The 12,223-nt window shown below is 42.4% G+C and overlaps 1 protein-coding gene across 4 annotated transcripts in view; it reads right to left on the bottom strand.

Moving 5' to 3' along the window:
* PTPRG (protein tyrosine phosphatase receptor type G) overlaps positions 1–12,223 on the bottom strand; it is a 690,680-nt gene that overhangs the window by 21,382 nt on the left and 657,075 nt on the right. For all 4 annotated transcript variants that reach the window (XM_057705084.1, XM_057705085.1, XM_057705083.1 and 1 more), the window contains 6 exons: positions 8,100–8,182; positions 7,776–7,910; positions 6,631–6,765; positions 3,208–3,380; positions 1,539–1,674; positions 870–1,016 (listed from right to left, as the gene is read on the bottom strand). In XM_057705084.1, coding sequence (XP_057561067.1) covers positions 870–1,016; positions 1,539–1,674; positions 3,208–3,380; positions 6,631–6,765; positions 7,776–7,910; positions 8,100–8,182 — 809 coding nt within the window. The remainder of the gene's footprint in view (positions 1–869; positions 1,017–1,538; positions 1,675–3,207; positions 3,381–6,630; positions 6,766–7,775; positions 7,911–8,099; positions 8,183–12,223) is intronic.

Raw genomic sequence — 12,223 nt, forward strand, 5'->3', positions numbered from 1 at the left:
TAATCTATTTTTCATTTCATATCACTCGTTATCATTTGCTTGACAGTCTCATTTCTTCAGCTGAGACTCAAAGGAAGAGTTCAGTGTCCATGGAAAGTTATACCATGAAAACCAAAACTGCAGAGAATTCATCTCATTCTTTCCATCTTGACACAATGAGGCATGACATACGAACGCTGTGCAAAGAAGCCAGATTCTTCAAAGTCTAGCAAGAGACTACTAGATAGGAAAGCACTTAGTACTTTGAAATGGTTGAGCTTAGTAATTAAGATCAGAAAGCTATTTTCTTTAATAGTTCTTATAGTCTCTCTTTTCACCTTTAGTTCACTCAATTCCATATAAACCTTAACTGTCTCTAACACCTCATGCCCCTATCAAAGAAAAAGAACAACCAGTGAGGAAAAGTTAACTTTTCTCTAATGTTTCTCAGTAACTCTTTTTCAGTTTCTAAATTATCTGCTAGGACAGTCTTTCGAAGAGCTTTCCTTTTAAGATAACGCCAACAAATAGCCATTCTTCATGAGAGTAAGATTAGTTCAGAAAAGCTACAGAGGGTATTTTTTGGACTGGAGCGCCTGACAGAGTATTATGCCATTGTGGTCGGGGCAAACGTTTACGTTCAGATCAAGTCATAAACTGCACAGAAGGAAATACAGCCCTGCACTATCTACTTGGATACCAGCAGTTCACACAAAGGTCAAAACTTGATTTTCCCCCGCATCATCTCTGAGGAGTACAGATAGTAATCCATTTCAGTCTCGACACTCCTGCAAAAAAGACATGACCCTCCAAAACTCAAGGCATTTCTTTACCTCCTTGCCTTTTTTTTTTTTTTGGGGGGGGCCAAAGAAATGTATTAAAAGCACTACCTTGAATTGTTTTTCCAGCCGTGTCTTTCCTCCTACTCCTGGTATGAGGATGCTGTTAACATAACTATGCAGCTGACTGGAAGATACTTCAGTCTCCTTTCCAAGAATGGCTTCCAACAAGGCATCGTGGATGAAAATGTACTGCTCCTAAAAGGTACACAACAGGGTAGTCACTGAGGAGAGCTGTGACGGGGTAGCCACCTCTGTCCCCTGCATGAAATTCACCTTCGATGAACTCGTCCCCTAGCAGGGACCTCCCAGGGAATTCCCTCATGCACATACAGCCGGGGGTTGGCTCCCATCAATACTTCCTTCCTCATCCATCAGAAGTTATTTTAGGGTGCGGACTGTGTGGAGTTGAGTTCTGTATTCCATACCATGCCCCACACAAGCAGTGGGGAAACACGTGGTCACTGAAGGGCTCTAGAACCACACCCTCATGTATATTTCGCAGGCCAAACAACATCTAACTCCCCAGAGCATGGAATACACAGCACTAGATACAACTGTACCTGCTTCATTTAAGATCCACACAGAAATGGAAAACTGTGAGCCAGAGAACGGTATCCTGGCCAGGACATCTTCTAATACAGACCTGTAAATTCCTTCCAGCCCCTGGAGCACGCATCTGCGTCCTGTCAGTTCAGAGCCGCGACAGCCCCTCCTCACCTCAGTCTGGACGAGGTAGTTGCGCTGAGTCCTGATATGCTTCAGGAACCCCAGCACGTTGACTGTGCTTTTGTCTTTTATCTGTTGCAGCATGCTGTCTATCACGATGTAGGTGCCCGTCCTGCCCACACCCGCGCTGGAAGAAAGGCAGACACGCAGCTAGCACACCTGCTGCTCTGCACTGTCGTGAACCATGGGTTACAACAATTATCATCTGAATCTCTAACGCGCTTAGAAATAACCCTGTTGTTGAGAGAACCTAGTGTAGTTGACATAGGCTAGGACACATGGATGGCATCCAGAAACTTTCATAGCATCTTTCCTCCCTCGCGAGTCTTCATGGGGAGGGGAAGACTGCCTTTATGCCATAGATAATACAAATAAATATATGAAATATATAGTTAGCTATTTGCTTTCTCAGCCTTCCTTGCAGCTCAAGCCAAGGATTTAACTCCGTGGCCAGGAACGGCGAGGTATCTCTCCCGGCAGCAGCCGTCTCAGCACCAGAGCCACACCTGCTGAGGCATCACCTGGTTCTCCTGCTCCCCTAGTGATTCTGGGAGAACCCAATATCCTGTCAATAAACCCCCTTTCTGCACAACTCTCCCCCGTGTGCTCAGTACTGGACACTTCCTATTGTAAGGGCTACTTTCCTTTAGTAATCCAGGGGTGGAGTAAGAAGAGCCCACATGGAAAAGCAGCCCTCTTTTATTCCCATTTCCTAATTGTTGAGAAAAACGAAACAACACAACTCGGGGAGACCCGAGTTCTGTCGTGCTGAACAACAAGCTGCTTTCGGCAGCACCCCTGCCCCCCAGGCCCGCGCAGGTTCCGTCTCACACGACTCTGTTGATACCCCAAGCTCTCTGATAGACTTTCACCTCTATTCTAGTGATTCTACGTGGATTAGCACAAATGTAGAGTTCTCATGGGACTGTAAACAGAAGACAGGTTCCAACTCCTGCAAAGGACTTGCTCTGTGGAAGCATATCATGAGAACAGCCCCAAAGAAACGCTGAGAAAAGGCTGCGCAGCTATGTAACCTGCATCACAGAATAAGCAACATCTGAACACTGAAGTGAGAAAAGGCCAGCGAGTCAAATGAAACACAGTAAAAGCGATTTTGACCACTCAGCTAAGGTTTAAGGTAGTTAAGACGTTAGAAAACAGGCTTTAGCTGTGCTTTAGAAAAAGTATTTTATATAGCACATGGACGCTGAAAGCCTTTCACACATAAAATACATACTGTTATTTGCAGGAACCCTACACAAAAGCCATGTTCAAGAACTCAAAATCTGTGATGTGGAAAGTTCTAAACTTGTGTTTAAGGTATTTATATATTAGGAGCTGCCAACAATTTCCCTATGAACACTGGGGATTTTATCAATAATAAGATGGTGTTATAAAAACTGGAGACTCATCCTCTAAGGGCAGATTTTGCTTTAACCTCACAAGCAGCAGATGATTTCTTCACGTGAGGGGACTACAGTGACTTTCCAAAACCCCAACAGGCCTCCCTGGTCCCAGCTTTCAGTGGAAGGCTCTGTTTCTAACTCAAACAAAGCAGCAGCAGGGCCACAGCGGTCCACATTCATCAAGCCCAGCCCCCGTTCCACCCAACTCAAATGCTGAATCCCAGGCAGGAGAAAGCGAACGCCGTGGGCCTCACCTGCAGTGCACCAACACGGGGCCCATCTCCGGCGTCCGGGCTGCTGAGGACCTCCTCACGAAGGTCAGGACCGGGAGGGCGTACTCGGGGACTCCCATGTCGGGCCACTGCGTGTAGTGGTACTGGACCACGACCCGTTCGTTCTGACGCCCCTTGGGATTTCCCTTCTGACCCTAAGAGAAAAATGAGAAACGATGTCTTTAAGCTGAGAGCGGGCATTCTGATAAAACTCACATAAGGACATCAGGAAACATGACCCCTGTTCCCATTCGCCCTCGCTGCTGTTCCCGGGCTTGGTTATTTCCTCTCTGTGGCCGTCTCAGGCCATGAATGGAGACGTGAGCCAGCTGCGTGAGAAGGATCAGCGACATCTCTTAGACGAGCACTTGCGACAGAAGACTGTAGCAGGAATGAATGTTTACTCTCCGTTTTCTGGATTTGGACCTATCCAAAGCACTTTGTTATTTGCTTGCAAGGCTTCCATTTCCTGACTTCCTGCCCCAGCTCACGTGCCCGTGGGCCGGGACTCCCATTCTTCCTGCACTGTCCGGGTGGGACCTTTCGGAGCCCGCGTGCCCGTGCTGTACACGCGCCAGGAAGTGGGGCGACATCCTCCGCAGCAGGTGATTCTCAACCTCGAGCGTCAAAGGCAACACTCCATTTATCTGCCACGTCCATAAAGGAATTTTTCAGACTAGTTTTACTTTCAGTGGCTGAACTTTTTGTACTTGAACCACTTTGGATGAAAACCTTCCCCAAATAGATCACTTGCTGTGATGTGTTTTGTTTTGTTTTTTTTATCAATACCTCTAAATTTAAAAAATTTTTTGATAACTCAGGGCCATTATCCATCGACACTGAACCCTGTAGGGTGTTTGGCCCTGTGCCACAAGGGCCCTGGATGTCTTTGATCTCTTAATTCTTCTGCTACCTCTCATTTTCCTATTTCTTCCCCATTTTCAGTTACTACAGTCAGTGTGCAAAACACCTAACATTCCTTTTTTTTTTTTTTTTTTTTTTTTTTACCATCAAAGTTTATTTTATTATTTTATTTTATTTTATTTTTTTTTTATTATTATTTTATTTTATTTTTTTGGGGGGTACACCAGGTTCAATCAACTGTTTTTATACACATATCCCCATATTCCCTCCCTTCCTTGACGCCCCCCCGTCGATTCCCCCCCACCCTCCCTGCCCCAGTCCTCTAAGGCATCTTCCATCCTCGAGTTGGACTCCCTTTGTTATACAACAACTTCCCACTGACTATTTTACAGTTGGTAGTATATATATGTCTGTACTACTCTCCCGCTTCTTCTCAGTTTCCCCTTCACCCCCCGCCCCCTCCCATACCTCGAGTTCTCCAGTCCATTCCCTGTATCTGCTTCCCTGTTCTTGTCACTGAGTTCATCAGTACCATTTTTAGATTCCGTATATGTGAGTTAGCATACAATATTTGTCTTTCTCTTTCTGACTTACTTCACTCTGTATGACAGATTGTAGTTCTATCCACCTCATTACATATAGCTCCATCTCATCCCTTTTTATAGCTGAGTAATATTCCATTGTATATATATGCCACATCTTCTGTATCCATTCATTTGTTGATGGGCATTTAGGTTGCTTCCATGTCCTGGCTATTGTAAAGAGTGCTGCAATAAACATTATGGTACAAGTTTCTTTTGGGATTATGGTTTTCTTTGGGTATATGCCCAGGAGTGGGATGACTGGATATACATCAAAGCAACATCCTTTTTGACCCACCTCCTAGAATCATGGAAATAAAATCAAGAATAAACGAATGGGACCTCATGAAACTTAAAAGCTTTTGCACAGCAAAAGAAACCATAAACAAGACTAAAAGGCAACCCTCAGAATGGGAAAAAATAATTGCCTATGAAACAACGGACAAAGGATTAACCTCCAAAATATACAAGCAGCTCATGCAGCTTCATACCAAAAAAGCAAATAACCCAATCCACAAATGGGCAGAAGACCTAAATAGACATTTCTCCAAAGAAGACATACAGATGGCCAACAAACACATGAAAAGATGCTCAACATCACTCATCATCAGAGAAATGCAAGTCAAAGCCACAATGAGGTATCACCTCACACCAATCAGAATGGCCATCATCACAAAGTCTGGAAACAACAAATGTTGGAGAGGGTGTGGAGAAAAGGGAACTCTCCTGCACTGTTGGTGGGACTGTAAGTTGGTACAGCCACTATGGAAAACAATTTGGAGGTTCCTTAAAAAACTACAAATAGAACTAACATTCCTTTTTGACTTCCTCCTCTGACTTAAGCTGTTTCTAAAACAGGAGTAAGTGGGCCATGTTTAAATACCCGAGGTGCTTCTATGAGTAACGGCCATTATACTTCATGAGTATAAACTGCTTACTGGTTAGCTTAAGTCAGCTAACAGTGCTATTATAGAGAACACAGATAAACAGTGCCACTGATTTTTATATGCTTCTGCCATTTGTGGGAAAAAACTATACATAGAGGATTGTTAACCTTGGATCACTAATGGGCTTCAGAGCCACTGAAATTGTATATGAAAATGTGAGTAAATGTGAACTCTTCTGGGGCATGAGAGAGACAGTTTTATCACATTCTAAAAGATGTGCAAAACTAAAAAAAATAAATTAGGAACCATTGCTACAAGCAACTGTCATACCTAAGCCTCCGTAGAGTAATACCTCACATTTTCCTAATGAGCACCTGTCTTGCGTTCACAGTACTGCTACAATGATCTATGGGTCTCGGTGGGACAGTGGATTTTCAACAAGAGAAACTGAGGTAACCTGAAAGCAGCATTTCCACAATGTGTGATTCTCAGGATGGTAGCAGTTTTATAGAGAAGGGTTTTACTGTCAAGTCACATTAGGAAACACCAGAAAGTTATATGGGTTTCTTAACTCTAGCACTCTGGGTACTTGTGTCCCTCATAATTTTCTAAAGGGGAATACGTATTACGTAGTGCTCGTTTTCCATACCTACTGAATCACACAATTTGATTTTTGCAAGCTTCTTGCAGGGCTAGTGTTCCTTGGGCCAACACTTTGGGAAACAATGCTTTAAAGCTGTCAGAAAATTGGAATTAAAAAGCTAAACCACCACACAGATGCTGCCATGTTTGCTGGTTACCAAAACCTCAGAGAACCTTCCCCTCCCCCCTCAAATGAAGCCTCCTTCCTGAAGAGATTAAAGAACTCCATCAGGCCAGCTCAATTCTATTATGCGCTGTGCCAGTATCTTTCACACCAGACACTGATGTCAATCAAAAGAGTTGTGAAAAAATGTTTCAAAAATACTTTTTTAAAAACCACGTTGGTTATGAGAGTTGGCCTTAGTCGCACAGTAATTTTCATACTAGTTGAAAAAGAGATGTCCTGGCAGCCCACCCAGCTCCTTCAATACCTTTTTCACTTTCGTATTTCTGACGGAAAAACGACGGACAGTATAGCAGGCGTGGACTTTTGTGCTCTTCAGGGTGACAATAATGTTTCCATACTCCTCACTGTTCTCTGTGGGCCAATATTGATCACATTTCCGCTGCAAAAAAAACCCAAAAAAGCAGTAAATTATAACTGTGGTCGATGCCACAAGTCCACTGTGGATAACGTGCTTTCAAAGGGCAGTGTCACCACGTGGTTGGCTAAAAAAGGAACGCATGGGCTGAAGTCCTTGCAGGCAGATGTGACCTCTGCAGAGGTCAATCTTGGGACGCGTTTGGGCAAGATCATTTGAGCAGTGGGCCAGTATTTGTGACCATCCTTCCACACATGACGCACTTTAAAGAAGGTCCAAGAGAAACCCGGTATGTTTGACCTACACGAAATGTGGGTAGGATATGTTTTCAAGGGAGTGTAAGGATCATTTGGGAGGCTGGCCTGCATTCACAGTTAAAGCCTCTTGTAACTGTGAGAGCCTTCGTGTTAAAAACTGGGATCACCAAAGGCAAAAGAGGGAGTCCACGGTCAAAATGAAGCACTAGTGATTCTGAGTAATGGACCAGAGCCTGGATCCTTATTTCAGCCTAAATGAACATCTAATGTAAACTCATAATCCAGTGAAGTTAAAATATGAGTCATCATCTTAAATGAAAGTTCTCTTAGTGATGGGCAACGGTGTTTAAGCAGTCTTTTATCCCCACCGTTTGAACTATTAGCAGTTCCCTGCCTACACTGTATTTCGTCCAACGTCCCTGCTTTTGTGTTTTTCTTTTCCCTATACTTGGAATGTCCTTCCTTCTCTTTTCAAGCCTGTGTGACTCTTCCTCCTCCTCTTTTCATTGTTCCAATCTCACCTCAAATAGTAACTTTAAAAAAACCTCTTTCCTAGAGGATACGTTCATATATTTTTGCAGCATTCCCCTAATTAATACCCTGTTCGTCCTGATCGTGTTTAATCCACTCTGGTGAGTGCTTAGCTCACTTCCCTGGCAGGGAGGACACTTCTCATTTCTCTAACTCTTTCAGCCTTGTCAAGTTGCTACCCTACAGCAGGTACCCCACAGATTTTTTTTTTTTGAATGAAAAATGATTAAGCTGACAAGTTCTTACTCTTCCTTTTTCCACAAGGTTCGTAATCATGACAATGATGCCAGTGTTTTGTTCCCAGATCATCCTCCAGAAATCTTCAAATGTAGACTTTAACGGTCCCTGGGTGGCGATGTAGGCTTTCGCTTTGTTGTAACCCTTCAAAGATGACACAGCACAAAGTAAGATGAAAGCAGGATCACAGACCAGTTAATAATTCAAGTGCCTTCCATATCAGATAGGTTGTGTTTTTCGTGAAAGCTCTGTGCAGTATGAAAACACATTCAACAGTCTCTGCGGCACTCTTCATTTATCAGAAACAGGTTTACAAAAACATTTCTGACTTACATCGACATAGTTTGCATTAATGTAGTCGCTGTGCTTAGAGTCTTTTCCTGGTAAAGGTCTTAACTTCACCCTACTGTGATCATCTATAGAGGGTAAGAAAAAAAAAAAGCAAAAACAAAATGTATAATTCAAAACCCAGCAGCATTCTGAAGCACAAAACAAGGCAAAGAGGCAATGTGGCATCTCCCAGAGTGCCCCGAGAGACCTTTTGGCAGAAGAACAACTAAAAATTCAAAGCTACAGCATTCAAACCCATCTCCAAACCACAGGGACACTCCTACCTCATGCTCTGACCTGTGAGTGCTAATATGCAAGAAATGCATACTGTGGTCCTTATTAGTTCATGTAAAACAATTCCAGTTGCAACCCTCCCAAATCTCCTTGTCCTATATTTTAAAAACCAATTTCCAAGGCCTTTGATTTCCTATGCCCCATCCCCTCCCCACTGATACAACTATAAAAAGGTGATTATTAGATCAAGTCCAGAACATCTGTTTTCAGGAGATGCCACTGCTGACTTCAGTTGGACTCCCCATCACCCTAGCAGACCTGAGGAACTGTGGGAACCAGAGCTTGCTTCTAAGAGTAATCTCATCACAGGAATCTGAAGTCTATGATAAGAGTTAAGATCCACTTAACTTTCACCTATGAACAAAAGGTGAGTGGTGATATGTGCCTCTGGTTGCCCAACAGAAGGAGCTTGTATTTAGAGGATAACAAACAAAAGAAAGCTGAGGTCATACTTTTACTCCTCCCTAGCTAGGAAGAGAATGGGCAAAAGCCGATTTACATTTCTATTTACAATCATGATCATAAAAGGCTAGTTCGAAAAGAAGTCCAATGAGTGGATTAACCTAAACATTAGTGACCTCAGACTACATCAAGCACTTCTGGAAAGCCCTCCACATTCTTGGTGCTGTGAATTGCTTTTGTTGTGCTGACAAACTCTCAGATGGCAGTGAATCTGCACAGGAGCGGCCTGATATAAATGGGCCCCCATTGAAAATATGCTCCTAAGGTATCTGGATCCAAACTCTTACGCCTCAGTAGCATTGTATTGTTACTTCTCAGACTGACAAATAAGAACACGCGCTCCTCAAGGTGCACAATTCGTATCTCATGACAAAGGTAATAGACTATAGCTAAAAGGATCAGTATTGGACGTGGCATCCACGTATGCCTTGAAAGCTGTGACGGCTCCATGAGAGAGGGCGCTTCCTATATTGTGTTTCTGCCACATTCATGGGCTAACTGTACTTGTTCCATGACATTTCCATGCTACTCTTTGCTAATATAAAGGCATTAGTGCAGGGGTAAGACCAAGGTGATGGTGATGTGCCCAAGAGTCTGACCTACTGGTCAAGAGAGCACCAAAACCCCACTTTCCGAACTTACGGAAATAAAACCTCATCTAATTTGAATTTGTGAAAGTAAAACCTCAAATGAACTTGTGAACGTACAAACACGTCTAACAAGAAATGGTGGTTTTGTGGCAACCACACGATGACCCTTGGGCACATCGTACAGAAGTTCCTTTGATTTCCTCCCTCTTCTTTGCCACATACTTTTAGCTAAGGCAGTGAGGTCACCACAGGTAGAGGTTGCTATGGTGGAGAGAATGATGTGTGTGGACATGTGTATATCTCTACCTGACTTACAGGGTTAGAAATGAGGTCTGTAAATAGACAAGCCCTTACAATCTCAGGAAGGTGAGCCTTGTCCGGGTTGGCCAACAAATACTGCCAGAGTCAGTCCATCCAAAGACTGGCAAGAAAAACAAGTTTTCTCTTCTTCCTTGTACCTTTGTTTTCCTTCTCCTCATTCTCTCAGGTGACTGAAACAAATACTCTTATTCAAAAATGACTTTTGGTTCTTTTAAACCGTCTTCTAGAAGAAGTAAGACTACATTCACAGATGACACGATCCTGTATAAAGAAACCCTAAGGTTATATATGACAAGTCCACAGCTAACATCATACTCGGTGGTGAAAAGCTGAAAGTTTTTCCTCTAAGATCAGGAACAAGATAAAGATGTCCACTTTTGCCATTGTTATTTGTCATGGTATTGGAAGTCCTAGCCAGAGCAGTTAGGCAACAAAGAGAAATAAAAAGCATCCAAATTAGGAAGAAGTAAAACTGGCATCATTTGCAGATGACATGGCATTATATATAGAAAATCCTAAAGATTCCATCAAAAAACTGGTAGAATAAATGAATTCAGTAAAGTGGCAGGATACAAAATTGATACACAAAAATCTATTGAATTTCTATGCACTAATAATGAGCTACCAGAAAGAGAAATTGAGAAAACAAGCCCATTTACAACTACATCAAAAAGAATAAAACACCTAGGAATAAGTTTAACCAAGGAGGTGAAAGACCTGTATAGTGAAAACTCTAAGCCATTAATCGAGGAAACTGAAGAAGACACAAATAAAAAGAAGGATATTCCATGCTCATGGATTGAAAGAGTTAATATCGTTCTCATGTCCATACTACCCAAAGCAATCTACAGATTCAATGCAATACCTGTCAAAGTTCCAATGGCATTTTTCACAGAAATAGAGCAAACAACCCTAAAGGTTTTATGGAACCACAAAAGACCGCAAATAGCCAGAGCAATCTTGAGAAAGAAGGACAAACCTGGAGGCATCACACTGCCTGCTTTCTAACTATATTACAAAGCTATAATAATGAAAACAATATGGTACTGATATAAAAACAGACACATAGATCAACGGAACAGAGTGGAGAGCCCAGAAAGAAACTCACACATATATGGTCAACTGATGTGTGACAGAAGAGCCAAGAATATATCAATAAAATGGGGAAAGGACAGTCTCTTCAATAAATGGTGTTGGGAAAAGTGGACAGCCACATGCAAAAAGATGAAACTGGACCACTCCAGTATACCACACACAACAACTCAAAATGGATTTGAACCTTGAATTTAAGACCTGAAATCATAAGACTCCTAGGAAAAAAACAGACAAAAGCTCCTTGACATAGGTCTTGGCAGTGATTTTTTCAATCTGACACCAAAACCAAAAGCAACAAAAGCAAAAATAAACAAATGGAACTACATCAAACTAAAAAGTTTCTGCACAGCAAAGAAAATCATCAACAAAATGAAAAGGTAGCTTACTGAGTGGGAGAAGATATTTGCAAATCACGTATCTGATGAGGGGTTGATATCCAAAATATATGAGTAACTCATACAAATCAACAGCTAGCAAAACAAGCCATCAGTTAAAACATGGGCAGAGAACCTAAATATACATTTTTCCAAAGAAGACATATAGATGGCCAATGGGTACATGCAAAGGTGCTCAGCAACAGTAATCTTCAGGAAAATGCATATCAAAACCAGGATGAGGGACTTCCCTGGTGGTGCAGTGGTTAAGAATCCTCCTGCCAATGCAGGGGACACAGGTTCAATCCCTGGTCTGGGAAGATCCCATATGCCACAGAGCAACTAAGCCCATGCACCACAAATACTGAGCCTGCGCTCTAGAGCCCACAAGCTGCAACTACTGAGCCTGCATGCTACAACTACCGAAGCCTGCGTGCCTAGAGCCCACGCTCCACGACAAGAAAAGCCACTGCTATGAGAAGCCTGCACACCGCAATGAAGAGTAGCTCCAGCTCGCCAAAACTAGAGAAAGCCCGTGTGCAGCAGTGAAGACCCAGTGCAGCCAAAAACAAACAAACAGAACCATGATGAGATACTTCACACCTGTTAGAATGGCTTTTAACTAAAAGATAAGAAATAATGTGTCAAACAACTGTTAGAACTAATAAATGAGTTCAGTCAAGGTGGTAAGATACAAGATCAACACAAACCTCAAACTGTATTTCTATACACTAGCAATTAACATCCTGAAAATATCAAGTAAACAATTCCATCCAAAAGAATAAAATACTAGGAAATAAATTTAACAAAAGCACAACTCTTGTAACATGCAGACTATAAGATGTTGTCAAAAGAAGTAAAAGATGACCTATGTAAAGACATCCCACCTTCCTAAACTGGCAGACCTCATTTTAAGATGGCAATACTCCCCATACTACTCTACGGATGCAACATAATCCTTATTAAAACGCCAGCTATGCTTCTTGTAGTA

Source organism: Hippopotamus amphibius, chromosome 13 (genome assembly GCF_030028045.1).
Source record: "Hippopotamus amphibius kiboko isolate mHipAmp2 chromosome 13, mHipAmp2.hap2, whole genome shotgun sequence".
NCBI lineage: Eukaryota > Metazoa > Chordata > Mammalia > Artiodactyla > Hippopotamidae > Hippopotamus > Hippopotamus amphibius.